The 16,972-nt window shown below is 58.8% G+C and overlaps 3 protein-coding genes across 6 annotated transcripts in view; 2 read left to right on the top strand and 1 right to left on the bottom strand.

Moving 5' to 3' along the window:
* The first annotated feature begins 229 nt into the window (after positions 1 to 229).
* APEH (acylaminoacyl-peptide hydrolase) lies at positions 230 to 9,827 on the top strand. 3 transcript variants are annotated; one of them, XM_025374122.1, is made up of 22 exons: positions 230 to 810; positions 886 to 1,018; positions 1,573 to 1,699; positions 2,072 to 2,165; positions 2,269 to 2,344; positions 2,435 to 2,598; positions 2,757 to 2,894; positions 2,988 to 3,079; positions 3,156 to 3,196; positions 3,282 to 3,403; positions 3,953 to 4,013; positions 5,194 to 5,291; positions 5,944 to 5,995; positions 6,867 to 6,955; positions 7,428 to 7,566; positions 8,049 to 8,132; positions 8,215 to 8,295; positions 8,667 to 8,755; positions 8,865 to 9,055; positions 9,147 to 9,264; positions 9,359 to 9,465; positions 9,556 to 9,827. In XM_025374122.1, the coding sequence occupies exons 1-22, from the start codon at positions 799 to 801 to the stop codon at positions 9,659 to 9,661; spliced, it is 2,214 nt and encodes a 737-aa protein (XP_025229907.1). In that variant the 5' UTR covers positions 230 to 798; the 3' UTR covers positions 9,662 to 9,827. The 3 variants fall into 3 exon arrangements, with proteins under 3 accessions (XP_025229907.1, XP_025229913.1, XP_025229899.1); XM_025374128.1 differs by having other exon boundaries at positions 9,162 to 9,264; positions 9,556 to 9,823; XM_025374114.1 differs by having other exon boundaries at positions 794 to 1,018; positions 9,162 to 9,264.
* A 403-nt stretch (positions 9,828 to 10,230) lies between these two features.
* MST1 (macrophage stimulating 1) lies at positions 10,231 to 15,257 on the bottom strand. The gene is made up of 18 exons (XM_025374140.1): positions 14,859 to 15,257; positions 14,017 to 14,164; positions 13,828 to 13,940; positions 13,636 to 13,750; positions 13,421 to 13,557; positions 13,219 to 13,339; positions 12,956 to 13,074; positions 12,585 to 12,753; positions 12,340 to 12,470; positions 12,139 to 12,241; positions 11,879 to 12,015; positions 11,752 to 11,787; positions 11,543 to 11,663; positions 11,293 to 11,370; positions 11,023 to 11,169; positions 10,835 to 10,941; positions 10,599 to 10,738; positions 10,231 to 10,473 (listed from the first exon to the last, which is right to left on the bottom strand). The coding sequence occupies exons 1-18, from the start codon at positions 14,950 to 14,952 to the stop codon at positions 10,312 to 10,314; spliced, it is 2,178 nt and encodes a 725-aa protein (XP_025229925.1). The 5' UTR covers positions 14,953 to 15,257; the 3' UTR covers positions 10,231 to 10,311.
* Positions 15,258 to 15,774: 517 nt separating this feature from the next.
* RNF123 (ring finger protein 123) overlaps positions 15,775 to 16,972 on the top strand; it is a 33,911-nt gene continuing 32,713 nt past the window's right edge. The window contains exon 1 of one of the 2 annotated variants that reach the window (XM_025374097.1): positions 15,775 to 15,882. The gene's annotated coding sequence lies outside the window, so the exon portion shown is untranslated. Of the gene's footprint in view, positions 16,102 to 16,972 lie in introns of both variants that reach the window. The other variant, XM_025374101.1, reaches the window with a different exon arrangement.

The following is a 16,972-nucleotide window of genomic DNA, read 5'->3' as shown; positions in this document are numbered from 1 at the left end:
CCCTCTGCCCCGCACCCCAGGGCTTTGCTTTGCGCCCTCCGCCCGGACTCTGGCCTTTCTCTTCTTCGTCTGCCTGGGAGTCCCTCCAGGGCAGGGCCTGGCACTGTCTAGTGAATGTCGGCTCGTAGTGGACCCGAAAGAACCCTACAGTCAGCCCCAGAGCCGCGGGAGATCCACGATGCGGCCGGTTCCCCCCTCCCCGCCCTCACCCTCACGGGCTCCCGGCTCCTCATTCCTCGCGGGGCTCCACTCTGGACCCGCCGGCCTCGCCCTTCATCCTCAGAGACTCATTGGTCCCATTCCCCTCGGGCCTCGCCCTTCAGGTGCTCGGGCCATGCCCGTCCGACCGCGCTGCTTCCGCCTCGCAGTCCTGTCTCACCCGCTTCTCTAGTAGGCCCTTCTACCACCCCCCCCGAAGCCCGGCTCCCGGGTTCCGCTTCCACAGGGCCGCCCTCTCTCCTCCGAGATCCTACGCCTCGCCCCTCGGTAAGAGGCCCGGGACTCGGCCCACGGCCCCGCCCCCCACTTGACTAGTCCGCCCCTGGAAGGCCAGCTCCTCCTCTCGACGCCCCTGCTCTCTCCACCCGGGACTTCTCGCTGCCAGGCCGGGTCCTCTCACCATCAAGGCCCGCCCCTTGCCAACGGTTCTCGCCTATTCGCCGAAAGCCCCCCCTCCCAGATTGCCGCAGGGCAGGGGCGGAGACAGCCCGGGCGGTCCCAGGCTCCGCCCCCGGAAGCCTCACTTCCGGGCGCGAGCACCCCCCCGCCCCGCCTCGCTCAGGCGGCAGAGAGGAGACTATGGAACGTCAGGTGAGGGCTCGGCCCGCGGTCCCCGTGGTCCCTGCAGCCCGGGCCGGGCCTGACCCTGGTGTGTCCCCTGCGCAGGTGCTGCTGAGCGAGCCCGAGGAGGCGGCGGCTCTGTATCGGGGCCTTAGCCGCCAGCCCGCGCTGAGCGCCGCCTGCCTGGGCCCGGAGGTCACCACACAGTACGGCGGCCAGTACCGGACGGTGCACACTGGTGTGTGTGCGAAGGGGAACTGGCTGGCGACGGGGTCGCGCACTGGGGTGGGAAGGAAGCGGGTGTGGAGGGCTCGCTGCTTGACAGTGTGTAAGGGTGTATGGGGAGCCGGCCTGTACTTGGAGGATACACTCCCACAGGTCCCTGCACACAGGTGTGTGGGGAGGCGGGGGCGTGCGGGGCGTTATCGGATGGTGCCCATGAGTGCACGAGATGATGGTGTAGGGGTAGAATTCAAACCTGGGCTCAGGGCGTGGACTTTGTAGGGTTCTCCGCCAACACTCCATCCCATACACATGCCAGGCTGCCCTCAAGATTCCAGGGTGGGTGCTGGGGTTACTAGGCGGTTCTCTCAAAGAGGCTGTCAGCTCAGGCTCTGGAGGCCTGGACTAGGGTTGTGGACAAGTGTTGTCCAGCCCGCAGCCAGGGTGTCAGTGTCTGGAGACAGATTGAGAGACTGAGGAAGATCTAGGCCTTCCTGGGTCAGGTGGGTTGGGGGGCAGTAGCCAGGAGTAGCCAAGACAAGGTGAGCAGCCTCATGCCTCCCCTCACAGAGTGGACCCAGAGGGACCTGGAACGCATGGAGAACATTCGATTCTGCCGCCAATACCTGGTGTTCCATGACGGGGACTCAGTGGTGTTTGCCGGACCTGCAGGCAACAGTGTGGAGACCCGGGGGGAGTAAGTTTGAGGAAGGAATCTTGTGAGCAAGGCCACAGCGTCTGCAATGCAAGTCTTTTGTGAATGCCCACCATGTGCCTAGAAGGGAGGCCAGGAGCCAGATTCTTGCCCCCTTGGGAGCTCATTCAGTTTCTGGTGACATGGCCTGATAAGCACCGGAGGCTTGCTCCAAACTCACCTGGACTAGAGCCTGTGGTGGCCTGGGGAGCTGGGGAGAGTAGAGTCTCTGCCTCAGGGAGGAAAGGCAAGGTGCTCCAGAAGCTGGTGTGGGGCCAGAGCCTCAAGAATCTCTCCTAAGAGGTGGTGCCCAGTAAGGGAGCAGGAAGGGGTTATTGCAAGATACTCCTGACCTATGCTACCCCATGTCCACAGACTGCTGAGCAGAGAGTCTCCTTCAGGCAGCATGAAAGCTGTGCTGCGCAAGGCTGGAGGCACGGGCCCTGGGGAAGAGAAGCAGTTCCTGGAGGTGAGTCTACATGGAACCAGGTAGTGGGTGACTAGAGAGAGGCTCTGCCCCACAGATAAGGCTCTGTTAGCGGGCAAACAGCCTAATGCCCAGATGTCCTCAGGTCTGGGAGAAGAACCGGAAGCTCAAGAGTTTCAACCTATCAGCGCTGGAGAAACATGGGCCTGTTTATGAGGATGGTGAGGCATTTGGCTGGTGAGCAGGCAGGGTGGACAGGAGGGGTAGCCGTAGCCCTGGGCCCCCCACTGATTGGCCCTCCCTGCACCCAGACTGTTTTGGCTGCCTGTCCTGGTCGCACTCGGAGACACACTTGTTGTATGTGGCAGAGAGGAAGCGCCCCAAGGCCGAGTCCTTCTTTCAGACCAAAGCCTTGGACGTCAGTGCCAGCGATGATGAGATAGCCAGGCTGAAGAAGCCAGACCAACCCATCAAGGTGCTCGTGGTCAATCCACGAAGGCCCAGCAGGGCAGCCTTGGGGCTCACTGTGCTCCCTTCCCATACTGTGCTTGTCAGACCTGGGGAGGCACTAGCTTCTAGGAAGCAGAGCAGGTCCTATAGACAGGCTGGGCATTGAGTATCTTGTGTTCTCAGGGGGATCAGTTTGTGTTTTACGAAGACTGGGGAGAAAACATGGTTTCCAAAAGCATCCCTGTGCTCTGCGTGCTGGATGTCGAGAGTGGCAACATCTCTGTGCTTGAGGGGGTCCCTGAGAATGTGTCCCCTGGACAGGTCAGCAGCAACAGCCTATGTCCCTCCTGGAGTCTGGGGCCCTTCTTCAGCTACCACCCCTTGCTCACTTCTGCCCTGTGATCTTGTTTGCAGGCATTCTGGGCCCCTGGAGATGCTGGTGTGGTGTTTGTGGGCTGGTGGCATGAGCCCTTCCGGTTGGGCATCCGCTTTTGCACCAATCGCAGGTGAGGGAGTGGGGCAAGGCAAGGGACCTTGCAGCCCAGCTGGCCTTGAGACTGAATGTCTGTCTCGCGGTTCCAGGTCAGCCCTATACTATGTGGACCTCATCGGGGGGAAGTGTGGTAAGTGGCTGATGCCCACCTGTGCTTTGCTGACACATGTTGGCCCTGCCAGCCTGCGTGATGCTCTTGTTTCCATCTGGCCCAGAGCTCCTCTCAGATGATTCCCTGGCTGTCTCTTCTCCCCGGCTGAGCCCAGACCAATGTCGCATTGTCTACCTGCAGTACCCATCTCTGATCCCCCATCATCAGTGCAGCCAGCTGTGCCTGGTGAGCTGGAGGTGGCGGGGATGGGAGGATGGTCAGCAAGAAGTTGGGATGGTGGATGAGAGCTGAAGGGCCAGCATCATCTCCCCATGGGCCCTCAGTAGGTGCCCTTCTGTCCTCAGTGCAGCAGCAGTGTGAGTTCTGCCTGTCCTCTCAAGGCAGGGCCTAGAGGTTGAGAGTGCTGCCATGGAGAGCTTTGCACTGTTGGGGCATGCCACCTTGAGAGAATGCTGATCTGCAAGAATGCTCCTCCCCTTGGCTCTCAACTGCATGTAACCAGGCTGTGCAAGGGGCTGGGATATAGTGGGGAGTTACACAATCCCAGACCCTCCCCAGGAAGAGCTCTGAGCCCCTAGTAAAAGTCAGAGGGACATGCCTATCTGAGGCCCCTTGGGCATCTGGTCCAGGTCACCAGAAAAGAGATATATCAGGCTCATTCCAGTTCCCTCCTCTCCTGGGGCTACCTGAGGCAAAAGGGGATAGGCACGGGGCACTGTGCCCTAAGGGAACTGCCTGTCCGCTACTGGGCCTGACCATTGTGTTCTCTTGCAGTATGACTGGTATACCAAGGTTACCTCAGTGGTGGTAGACATTGTGCCTCGGCAGCTGGGAGGTAAGGCATACCTGGCTGGGTGGGTGCAGTGGGGCCTGTAGCTCTGCTTTCCTGCCATCTGTTGCATCCCGCCCCGTTCTTCTTTCCTAGGTTCCTTCTGAGGGCCCTCCCTCCCTGCTGGGCCAGCCCTATGCCCAGCATCCTCAGGGAGTGGGGCTGTCACCATAGGGAACAATTCGATAGCAAGGAGTTGTAGGACCAAGCTGAGATCAGAGTGGCCCAAGCTGATGATGTGTTATTTCCTGTGCTGCAGGTCATAATTAGATTTTTCTTATTTTTCCAATGGCTGGTTCAAACCAAAACCATGATTCCTTCGAGTGGGTCTCAGGAAGTGCACTAGGTTGGAATGTCACACTTGAGAGGCTCTGGACCCAAGGGCATGATATTATCCTGTCCGCCATCCTAACCCCAGCAACCTTTGTCCAGCTGTGAAGTCAGCTGGGTCTTCAGGAGGGTGGCTCTTGTCTGAGAGACTCCTGTCTTGAGTGTTCATAGCTCTGCTTGGATTCTCCTGGAACATCTCAAGGATGAGTCTCTTGTTTTCTCAGGCCACCCGGCCAGTTCCAGGAGTTCAGTAGATGAGCGATAGCCTCTTTGTCTTCTCTTTGGGTTGCAGGGATGCAGTGGTGGGAACGTAGTATGAATCCCAGCTCTGCCCTAAATTAGCTATGTCCTCGGACAGGGTCCTGGCCTCCCTGAGCTCCCATTTCTTCGTGGAGGGGTGATTATGTCTGCCTGCCTCATAGGATTATAGTGAGCGTTAAGTGAGTGATGATATTAAAGGGTAGGATTTACTGAGCCCCCTGTGCCAGACGCTGTGCTAAGCACCACAGTGGAGATAAGACAGACAAATGATATCTTGGTTAAAGCACCTGGTACCTACCTGGGCTCAACTGAAGCAACTCAGGAGAGCAAGTGCTTTTCCTCTCAGCACCCACGGTTTCTCTCTGGAGCTCTTGAGCTGTGCCTCTCTGGGTCCTCAGAGGCCTCTGCCCCTCAGCCACCACTCAGGCAGTTCCTCATCACGTAGGGTGCCCCCATGTGTGCCACAAGCTGCAGGGGCCCGACTGGTGCCTGAGCAGGGCCCTGGGTGAATTCCCCAGTACCCTAGCCTGCCTTGTAGACTTGACCCTCCCTACCTCTACTGCTGGATGCAGCCCCAGCCCTCCTGTCTTTACAGAGAACTTCTCTGGGATCTACTGCAGCCTTCTGCCTCTGGGATGCTGGTCAGCTGACAGCCAGAGAGTGGTCTTTGACTCGGCTCAGCGCAGCCGGCAGGTGAGGGACACTGATGGTGTTGAGGGGCAGCCCCTGTGGTCAACCCCCAGGAGCCCTGCGCCCCTGAGACATAGCACGTGCATGCCCCTGGGTGAAATGCCCAGCCACAAAGTCTCATCAGCCCCTTAAAACCCTGCCTGCGCATCCTGGACTCATTTCTCTTGGAAGGGACAGGCTGGCCTGGTACACCACAGCAGAACTCAGGCCTTTTCATCTGAGGCAGAGATGCAACCCCTCCCAGGCATTTCTAGCTGGGGGTCAAGGGGACTGCCACTGGGGTGGGTCCCTGAACACTCTGTAATGGCAGCTGATGGGGACAGGACTGAGCCCTTCCCCCAGGGATGGAGTAAAGGCACCCACAGTGTGCCAGGCTCCTTTTGGATGTGATATTTGGTGCTCGTGCCAACTCAAAGGGGCTCAAAGCCATTCCTTACTTTGCCCAGGGCCACCCAGCAAGTTGTGATGGTGCTGGGATTTGAACCCAAGCCCTCACGCTACTCCCTACTGCACTGAGTAACCATCACCATAGCTGTCCACAGCCTTGGTCTGGCCAGGGCTCTCCAAGATGGTAGAGAGGAGGTAGGGGAGGGACCCATAGGTAGAGGGAGTACTCTTGGATGTGGTCCCACATGTGGCCTCCCCTCTGCTTCAGGACCTGTTTGCTGTGGACACCCAAGTGGGCACCGTGACCTCCCTCACAGCTGGTGAGCAAGGCTTTGGGGATGGTGGTAAGGACAGGGCTGGTGAGCAGGCCTGCCAGGCAGTGGGGGACTGGAGCTCCAGCATGTGGGGCAGTGATGGCATTCTCAGCCACTCAGCACCACTGACTGTTCCACAGCCTTTACTAACAGGTCCCCAAAGGCCCTGTCCGTGCAGACCCTTACCCAACCAACAGACTAGCTTCCCTGCTCTACTGCCCTTTAGCACTTAACTCTGCTTCATGTGTCCTGGCCCAGCCTCAGCATGGCCCCTACCTCTGCTCCTAAAACCCACAAAACTCTCTCTTACCAAGATCTGCCAGAGTCATCTTTCTCCCTCTGCAAACCTTGGGTGCCTGTCTCAGGCAGAGGCAGCTCTGCCACCTCAGGGCCCAGGAAAAGCCCAGTGTTGACTCCTGCATCTTCCCCATACTTAGGCCTGGTGATTCTGCCCTTGAGATGTGTTTTGAGTCCTCCACCTGACCTGACTGTACCCGCTCCTCCACAAAGCTACCAAAATATTATTCCAAAGCTACATCTCATTGTACAACTGCTTCAGAATCTGCTTGGACACCACTGCCCCAAATCAGCACACTCCCCGGTCCCAGCTGCCACCCTGCACACAGCAGCCACCAAGGGACAGGCAGATGTGTCTGCATGGTCTGATGTATCTCAAGGTCTGGCAGTTCCCAGCCCAGCCAGTGTCTGTCAGATGAACAAGGGACTGAGAGCAGGAGGCTCATCCAGGGCCATGTGCAGTTGGACACCTTCTTGGGCATCTTTCCATAGAATCTCCAGCCTGGGACTCTGTTAAAGAGAAGCAGGTAAGAAAGGTGATGGTTCCTGCTAAGCACTTAGTGGCATCTGCCTTTTCCAGGAGGGTCAGGTGGGAGCTGGAAGCTGCTCACAATTGACCGGGACCTCATGGTGGCACAGTTTTCCACACCCAGCCTACCTCCAACCCTGGTGAGTGTCGGTGGGTCCCAGGCCGTGGAGGCAGAGGGTCTGGGCAGGCCAAGCTCACCAGGTCAGGGAATTGGCCCCTGAGTCTGACCATGGCTGGTCAGCATACAGATGGGCCAAGACACAGGCCCAGCTTGGCATGGTCCATGAGGGTTTGGCACTCACAGGGACGAACTACTAGGCTAGAATCTGCTCTGTACAGAACAAGGTGCCTGGGGAAGTACCCAGTCCTGGTATTACAGATCTAAGGAGACAACAGAGCCTAAAAGCTGAGGAGGGAAGGGTGTGCCTGTGTGTGATTGTATGAGTGTGAATACCTTCGTATATACCATCCCACAACAGGAAGCCATGCTATACCCTCTGGAGGTGGGTGGAGGGCCCAGCATAGTGAGAGCTGCCTATTTCCCACTGTGGGCAAAAGGGAAGGGCAGGGAGGCAGCCAGGCCACCTGTGACATATTCCTTCCCCTTGGCAGAAAGTTGGGTTCCTGCCTTCTGCAGGGAAGGAGCAGTCAGTGTTGTGGGTGTCCCTGGAGGAGGCCGAGCCCATTCCTGACATCCACTGGGGCATCCGAGTGCTACAGCCACCCCCAGAGCAAGAGAATGTGCAGTATGGTGAGCTGGGCCAGGGGCAGAGGAATGTCTTCTCCAGGTTCCCCAGCACAAAGCCTCTGCGGTGACCTTTGCTACCTCCTGTCTCGCATTGTGGGGTTTCTGGGGATGACCTCTAAGAGGTTTTCTGTTCCTCTTGTGGATGGGCATGGGAAGTAGCATCTAGACATCTGAGCGCCTGCTCTGGGTATCACCTGGGCTCCACCAGGCCAAATCATGTGTGGTGGGAAGACCCAGGTCCAAAGAAAATAGGCCTCATACAAGTCTCAGTGACCACACCTCATCCTGAATGCTGTCCCTGCAGGGTGGGGCTCCCTGACGAGGGCAGAAGAAGCATGAGACTTCTGGGGTCCATGTGTCATGGTGTGGACTACCTTGGCCAGGTCTCTGACCCAGAGGTCAGCCCCAGACCTGCAGCTACAGATGGGCCCTTGGTTGGGGAAGCCCCTAGGCTGGCCCTGCTGACTGCTGCCCTCTCCTTGCAGCTGGCCTTGACTTTGAAGCAATCCTACTGCAGCCCTGCAACCCTCCAGATAAGACCCAGGTGCCCATGGTGGTTATGCCCCACGGTAGGCATCTGGTGTTAAAGAGCCCTTGCCCTCCCAGCCCTCCTCCTAGCTGGCCCTTTCACCCTCTGCTCCCTGTCTGCAGGGGGGCCCCATTCATCCTTTGTCACTGCCTGGATGCTGTTCCCAGCCATGCTTTGCAAGATGGGCTTTGCGGTACTACTAGGTGAGTGAGCAGGGACCCACAGCTCTGTTAGGACTGTGGTGGAGTGAGAGGGGTGGATCTGTTTGTACAAGCACCATGGGTGCCACTCTAGTCTCCAAGACTTTCTGTAGCCCAGACCTAGTAACCACTACCAGGAACTGCCGGGGCCCAGCCTCTGGTTCTGTGGCATAGTGATAACAAGGACTAACTTGGGACTTCCAGGGGAAGGGCACTGTGGTTACTCGGTGGCAGCCTCAAATCTCTGGGTCCCTTCCCCTTGACAGTCTGTGGTATAGCTGGCCCCAGGGCCTACTTCACAGATGTGTGGAAAGGGTGTCCAGGGGGCTGGGAATGTTGCCTGACTACACTGTCTGGTCCCTCCCCGCCCTCAGTGAACTATCGTGGCTCCACGGGCTTTGGCCAGGACAGCATCCTCTCCCTCCCAGGCAATGTGGGCCACCAGGATGTGAAGGATGTCCAGGTAGCAGGGGCTGGGGCTTCTGGACAGGCTGAAACATGGGCTGCCAGGGGGATGCCCCCATTCAGCTGAGTGGGCAGCTGGCTGCAGCATGCTTTGCCCCACCCTACAGTTTGCAGTGGAACAGGTGCTCCAGGAGGAACACTTTGATGCAAGCCATGTGGCCCTTATGGGTGGTTCCCATGGTGGCTTCATCTCCTGCCACTTGATTGGTCAGTACCCAGAAACCTACAGGGCCTGCGTGGCCCGGAACCCTGTGATCAACATCGCCTCCATGTTGGGCTCCACTGACATCCCTGACTGGTAGGCATACACCACAGGTCCCTGCCCTTCCCTCCTCTACCTCATATTCTCATGGAGCCCTGCAGGCCTAGAATTCCTGGGTCTGCATCAGCTCAGTGTCTTGCAGGTGCGTGGTGGAGGCTGGCTTTCCTTTCAGCAGTGACTGCCTGCCAGACCTCAGTGTGTGGGCTGAGATGCTGGACAAATCGCCCATCAAATACATCCCTCAGGTATGCAGCCCCCTCCTTGCCCTGTGTGCTGCCCATCCATCCAGAACCCAGGGCCCAGCTCAACACAGCTCCCCACTCCTCTCCGAACACCCAGGTGAAGACACCACTGTTACTGATGTTGGGCCAGGAGGACCGGCGTGTGCCCTTCAAGCAGGGCATGGAGTATTACCGTGCCCTCAAGACCCGGAATGTGCCTGTTCGGTGAGTGCAGCAGGAAGGCCCTGGCAGCTGGTGGGCAGGTGAGCATAGGAGGACCCTCCAACCTTAAATGTTGCTGACTAATTTCTACAGGCTCCTGCTCTATCCCAAAAGCACCCACGCACTATCAGAGGTGGAGGTGGAGTCAGACAGCTTCATGAATGCTGTGCTCTGGCTACGCACACACTTGGGCAGCTGAAGCCCTGCCATTCTGCATGAGCTGATCAGCCTGTGCCACACTTCGCTCTTGGGGAGCTCCAAGGTCTGGCAGGGCAACAGGAGGCTTTCTGGGCTCTGGACTCCACGGATGCGTGGGCAGAGGAATGTGGGCTATGTAGTCATAATAAATTAGGACACAGAGCCTGGTTCCTGCTGGTACTTTGTACCAAGCCAATCCCAACACCACCTCCCACCCTGGTGTGCAGAGACCCTAGGTTCTGGGTGTGGTAGCCACAAGGGCTTCATCTGCCTCCAGTGTGAGAAGGGAAGGAACAGTGAGAGGCTTAGCCTCTGCCTGTCCTGGCAACCAGGACTCTGTACCAGCCTAGCTTCCCTGTTGCAGCCCCTTCCATTAGCAACGACTCTGCACCACCCTTCCCAAGAGTATGTCTGGGGGACTAGTGAGACCCTGCCTTTCCACGGCACCCATGGGCAAAAGTAGTCCCAGGGACAGATCACCTAGCCCAGGGTGTGCTGGGCTCAAGCCACCCAGGCCCTAGCAAGGAGTCACTGACTCATTTCCTGGAAGCAGAGGCTAAGAAGCATCTGTACAGGCGTAAAGAGGAAAAGTGGCTTTATGTCTGACAAGAAGTTTTGTCCTTCCCAAGGCATATGGGGTCAAGGCTGGGCCTAAGCCAGTCTCATGACCTTGTGAATCCAGTCCACAAACACAGAGACACGCGTGAAGACGGCTGGCCAGCGGGACCTTGCACACACTCGGTTGGGGATTATAATTCCTTCCAGGACCCAGCAGTTGTGGGTAAAGCAGGCAAGTGGGCCCCCGTAGTCACCCTGGCAGGTAGGAGAACTGATGAGGGCCCTGGGCCACAGCAATGACTAGCCCCCTTCATGATAAAATAGTTCATTTCTAGCCCCCCCATACCCTCCCAGGGCTGGCCCAAGGCCCTGCCACCAACCTCACAGGCCCCCACAGGGGCCAACAGTCCATCAGTGCACATCTCGCTCTCCCGCACACGTCCTCGGTGCTTGATGTTACACTCCTGGTTGGAGATGACGTTCAGCAAGGCCACATTTAGGACTGTGTCATTACCCGTACCTGCAGTGAGGCGAATGGGGAGAAGGAGAGGGCCCTGGAGGAAGATCCAAGGCTGGGCTTCCTGGCCACGAGCAGTCCTGTGCACTGTGCTCTTACCTTTGGTCTCACCCCAGCCTGCAATCTCACACTTGGTCCCTGGAGGCACCACATACCATTCAGGGGGCAGGCAGATCAGGGCCACACGCTGGTTCAGGGTCACAGATCTTTAGCAAGAATGGGGGCACTCAGGGTCTGAGGCCACAAGGCCCAGTCCCACCTCACACCCTCCCAGGTTGTACACATACCTCTCCAGCTTGAGCAGGACAAGCTGGGAGCCTGAGGGCCCACACACCATCTTGGCTACTGGGACCCGCTGTAGGCCTGGCTCTCCATGCTGTGGGTTCTGGAACAGGGTGCCCAACCATACCTCATAGCCCATGAGAGGCATATGGCTGGGAGAGAGGCTCTGTTAGGTCATTTGTGACTCTCAGTCCATTGCCCCAAGGCTGGTTAGCTTGCCTGGGGAAGGGGGAAGGTGGGATGAGACTGGGTCCCCAAACACAAGGGAGGCTCACCAGGAGGAGAAGCACTGCCGGGCAGTCAGTATCCACTGCTCCTTCACTAGAGACCCGCCACAGAAATGCTGGCCCTGCCTGGAGGAGTGGGGAATTAGGACAGGGAACAGAGTCCTGGGACAGATGCTAGACCTGCCATCTTCTGGCTAGGACCTCTGGGGGCAGGGATAGATTCCCAACCCCCAGTGGGATAACTACAGAGGACACAACCTTAGCTGCTCTCTGTGGGAGACAAGCAGTTGTGCCTCACCGATTCCGCAAGCTGACTGTCCAGGGTGAGTTGCCCGGATGGCCCCCAACCACACGCAGCTTGGAATGACGCTGATCCAGTCGATCCACCCTCTTGCCACACTTCTCAAACTGCACCTGGTCTGTGGGATGGGATGGGCTGGATGAAACTCAGACTGTGTGGATGTGGTGGGCTAAAGGGCCTGACCCATAACTGGCCCAACTCCTAACCTGGGGGGTCCAGGATTGATGGCGGCTGGTCATCAGCTGAAAGACAAAGTTCACTGGGGTTAAGGGAGTCAGTCTTTGGTGGTGGGGGTTGAGGCAGGGTCACGGGGGAAGCATCACTAGTGCTCACCGCAGCGTCGCAGGGCACAGTAGTCGAATGGGGTCCCTGGGTCCATCGTGTAGCACCAGGGCCCATGGCTATCCCCATCTGGGTTCCGGCAGAAGTTCTCCTCCAGTTGTGCGTGCGGTTCAGGGGTAAACGTGAACCTAGGAGCGGGAGCAAAATCGTGGCAGAGTAGTGTCAACCATCTCCAGGCTCTGGTACCAGACACCAAAACATGCCGCCCCGGGGTTAGGGCCCTGGCAGGGCCGGGAGCACCAGGAACTCACTGCGGCTTGTGCGGTGTCTCAGCGGACCAGCGCTGGCACTGGACACCCTTGCGGGTCTTGCTGACCGTGCCGCGGTACTGCTCCCCTGTGCCGTGGTAGCAGTCTGCGGCGGGTGGGGGCAGCCATCAGGCCGAGACCTCGCCCTGGCCCTCCGGTTCCAGGCTTCCAGCCCCGGCTCTAGCCCCCAAGCTTGGGCCTCACCCTGGGGCCGCACGTCGTCCGCACAACGCCGAATCTGGTAGCAAAAGGCCACGCGCATGCCGGGCCGCAGTGTAAAGCACCAGGGCGCCTCTGAGCCGTCGGGGTTCCGGCAGAAGTTCTCCCGAAGGTCTCTAAGCAGGCGCTCCACTCAGTCCTAGCCCGCCAGCCTCCAGCCCTAAGCCCGTGACTACCCTCCTCCCGTCTCACCCGCGGCAGCAGGTCCCAACACCCGCCCCCCACCTCACTTGCACGCGTATTTTTCTGGCTTAAATCGGTGCTGATGCGGGATTTGCGCGTCCCAACGCTGGCAAGGTACGCCCGCGGTGGTGGTGTTGGCTGTGCCCCGGTAGCCCTCACCCTTCCCGCGGAAGCAGCTGACAGTCGTGGCCTCGTGGCGGCGCTGTGCCTCGGACCCTTGGATGGACCGAGATAGGTCAGACCCCGAGCTATAGCTGAGATCCCTCTGGGGCTGGGACCAAACCCGCCTTTCGCAGGTGTACGGTACTCCAAGGGATATGCTCTCAGGTCACGACCAGCCCCTCTTCCTTCCCCAGTCAAGCCACTCCCCTTCCCAAGGTTCCCAGGTACCCTCCCAGGCCCGGTTCCCGCCGCTTACCGCAGCGGGGAAGGTCACAGAACTCTCGCTCGAGCTGCGGATCCGTAGTGTAGCACCAGGGCCGCTCGGAGCCGTCAGGATTCCGGCAATAGTTGTCGTCTAGACCTTGGTCGAGGAATCTGGGGGCAGTAATGGGGCGTGAACAAGACCCTGGGACTCAGGCTTGTCTGGCCCCGCCCAATTGCCCTGCACGGAGCCCTGCCCCTGGAGTCCTGGACCTTCCCTAGCCCGGCCCCCTGGGTGCCGACACCGCCTGCGCGTACTTGCCCGGCTCGAAGGGGTGCTGGTGCGGGTGCTGGAGATCCCAGCGCTGGCACTCGCGCCCTGACTCCGTGCGATCCACCGCGCCGCGGTAATCCTCGCCATTGCACCAAACACACGCGGCTGGAGACAAACAGCCAGTGGGTTGGTGGACGGGCGTGGGCTTGTCCCTCCACTCTCCCAGCTTGACCCGGCGCCGCTTACCCTCCCGGCAGGATTTGATGCCGCAGCTCTGGAAGCGCACGGCAGGGTTTGTTGTGTAGCACCAAGGACCTCCGGGGTCGCCATCAGGGTTACGGCAGAAGTTCTCTTCCAGGCCATTCCGGAGCGTGGGCGTGTATCTGAGGGCCCAGAACAGCACTATAGTGTGTGCCGGGGGAAGGCCCCAGGCCGGGATGGAGGGAAGGTGGTTGTCTCACCTGTGATCATTCGGGAACTTGTGGCTCCAAGCCTGGCAGGGCAGGCCATCTACGGTTGTGGCCACGGTGCCCCGGTAGCCAACCCCATTGTCCATGACGCAGGTCCGTATGTAGTCTGGGAGCAAGAGACAGAAGATCAACTTGGGCTGAGGTCCCCTATCTCCCACCCCGTCCCTCTCCACCCCTACTCGCCTTTCTTCTGGAAGAGGTCACAGCGCCCAGAATGCCGCAGCCTCGTGTGGGGTGAGTGTTGAGTCCATGGCAGCAGTTGGCAACCATGGCTGCTCACATTGTAGTGGAAGGCCCTGGAGAAGGCACAGGGTAACGCCACAGCCCAGCCTGCCCTGCCCCCAGTCTTATCTAGGCCCAGTGGCCACTCACTGGCAGTCCAGTAAGGGCCCACAGCGACCAGCACACTCTTCAGCATCTGCCACATCCTCCTGCCAAGGCCCGGGCACCACTGCATGTAGCAGGTGCTGTAGCTCTGTGCCCCGGAGCACCTGGAAGTCATTCAATGGCGAGCGCTGCCCTGCAGAGTGGGCATGAGTGGGTGCGGGTCAGGTGGGCATACATGTCAGTAATGTGTATTGGTATGTCCACACTTTGTTCATGCAGGGGATCAAAGCTACAAGAGTTCTGGGATGGACCCTGTATGCACTTTCAAGGGCCAGTCTAGCTGCCCTGCACAGATACTTGTGAAAAAAATTTCCCCTGGGAAGCAGGCCCAGACTTGGTAGTTATCACCGGTGCCTCTGTTTAGTGGCAGGCACCGGGCTCAGATCTAACATGTACGCTCTGTGAGAGCAGTTGGTGATGGAGCCTGCCCCATCTCATCTCTCAAATGAGAATGCTAAGGCCCAGAGCCATCACATTACCCAGCCAGGGGCCCTGGCTAGGCATTCAGACACCAAATCTGGGCTCTCACCTGCACAGAGGCATATGCTAGGTTAGAGGGGTAGATCAGGCTCAGGAGAGGTCACTACCTGCTGTGTGCATGCATCTGTGTGGTCCCAACACTGCCTCAGTGCTAGAGCAGACGTGCTAATAGAGGCCTAAGTGGGCAATGTATGTGTGTTCCTAGGGCTTCCCAGCTGTGCTCAAGAGGCCAAGGTCACTGCCCCATGTACACTGAGCCTCTGGCTCCCCAGCTTTTTTCTCATCCTAGGAGGATGGGCCCAACCCCCTCCTGAAGGTAGATGGAGATCAGGGTGGGAGGCACTCACCAGGGACCCCTAAGCATTGGGTCAGAAGCAGCAGGAGTGGGAGCCACTCCATCCTTCTGGCTGGAGGCTGCACTGTGACCCACCACAGCCCCATCCGCGAAGTTGTGAAACCTGTCCCTACGGGATTGGGTAGCTCTGGCTCCACATGTCAGGTCAGGGCTGCTGGACCCTGACCTGAGACCTGGTGACAGGAGCCATGAGGGGCCAGGCCTCAGGTCCCATAGGTCAGTTGCAAGGGTCAGTTACAGCTAGTCCCCTGAGAGGCCTCCCTACTAAGTGGACAGGTGTTAGGAAGGTTTGGTGGGGACACTTGAGGTGCCCTGGGGTTGGGGTGAAACCCCTCTGCAGCCTAGTCGCCCAAGGGCATTGTGAAAGTGAGAGCTGCTAAAGGTCTGGGTTCCAGCCCCTGGGTGACATTAAACTTTTCTGAATTTCAGTTTTTCCCTGTAAATTGGGGAAAATTACTTGCCCCAGCTTCAACACTGCCTCCCCTCCACCCTTTTGCTGCCACCTTATCAGGCCCCAGCTGTAGGCAGGTCAGCCCACGCCCGGCTGCAGAGCCCAGGGAGGCCCATCTCACCCGCCAGAAGTGTCATCCCAGGGGTGAGCGAGGCTGTCCACTAGGACTAAATAAGGGTGGAGGTAACAGGTAGCAGGGACTATGGCAGGAACGGCCTTTCAGACGTTTTAAGGACCGTCTGAGCGGGGCCTCCAAGTATGGGTAGGAGACAAGTGGCCTAGGGATTCCGGTTAGCACTTCGCATTCTGCCGCAGCAGGGCTGGGAGCATCCCCAGAGCAGGCGGAGGTCGGAGGTGGTGTGGCCTTCCGGCAAAGCTGAGGCCTGGAACAACCCTGTGGGAGGCCCTGGAGGGGATCCACTAGCGGAGGCTGGGCTCGGGCCAGTGCGCGTGCGCGGCTGGAGGCGCTGCGCGCGAGCGTGCGCGTGATTTGGCCCTGAACGGACGCCGTAGCCAAGAGGTTGGGCGGATGTTGTGAGCGGGGTCGCGGCGGCCGAGGCTCGGGGTGAGTGAGGGGCGGCTGGGCTCTGAGCCTGGCGGGTTCCGGCTGCTCCCTTCGCGGTCCAGGCTAGTCCAGTACGAGGGCAGCTGCAGCGCAGGGATCATGGTGCTAAACTCCGAGCGGGAGCTGTTCTGGCAGGTCCTCTGGAGCTTGGGGCCAGGCAGGGGCGACTTGGGGGAGCCATACCCCGCCCTCGCTGTCCTTGGGCTCCCAGACGGCGGAGTAGGTTAGGTTTTGAGCCCGAATACCCCGGCGGGGCTGGATGGGATAGCCGTGACAGGGAGTCCCCGGGCGGGGACAAGGTCCGTCTCTCACCTGGGTCCTCAGCAACTGACACCCGGAGTGGGTGTCTCGAAGGTTTGCTCATCAAATGAATGACTGCGTTTAATCAGACCTTCAACTACTCTGGTAGTGTAGGGGCACCGATCACGGACGCCCACCGAGGGCCCGAGGTCGGGAAAACCACCTTCCCGAGGGGCAGGCGTGGTGCAGACCCACAAGGGTTTGTGGCGGGAGTAGAGGGTCTGTTTGGGGTGAGATAAGAGGCTGAGCTGCAGAGTAGGGAGTGCTGGCTAAGGCAGTGCTGCAGAGCGAAACTCTAGACCTGCGCTGTCTAATAGAACTTTATATGGTGGTGGGAATGTCCTACCTTTGTGCTGTCCAATAAAGTAACCATTAGCCACTTGCGGTCATTGAACTCTTGAAATGTGGCTAAGGCAACTGAGAAATCTAATTGTTAATTTTTACAACTTTAAATTTAAGTAACCTCATGTGGATGATGGCTGCTGTGTTGGACAGCACAGCTACACATCAGTGAGACCAGCACCAGGGACTCAGTGCAGGTTCTGGAGCAGCTGCAGCAGCAACATGATATGAGGGATAGATGCACTAGGAGGACCAGTGGAGTTTGCCATGAGGGCTGGGCAAAGGTGGTACTTGGATGAGGTGGGAGGCCCCATGTGTGAGTGGAAACAGGGGAACTATCAGGACCATGGATAAAAGAAGGGAGGAACCCAGGGCTGAGGAAAGAGCCTCCAGCCTTGTGGGGAGTAAGTGGGACTTATGGCTAGAGATGACCAGACCAGTGATGGTC

Source organism: Theropithecus gelada, chromosome 2 (genome assembly GCF_003255815.1).
Source record: "Theropithecus gelada isolate Dixy chromosome 2, Tgel_1.0, whole genome shotgun sequence".
Lineage (NCBI taxonomy): Eukaryota > Metazoa > Chordata > Mammalia > Primates > Cercopithecidae > Theropithecus > Theropithecus gelada.
This window is presented reverse-complemented; position numbering and strand designations above follow the sequence as displayed.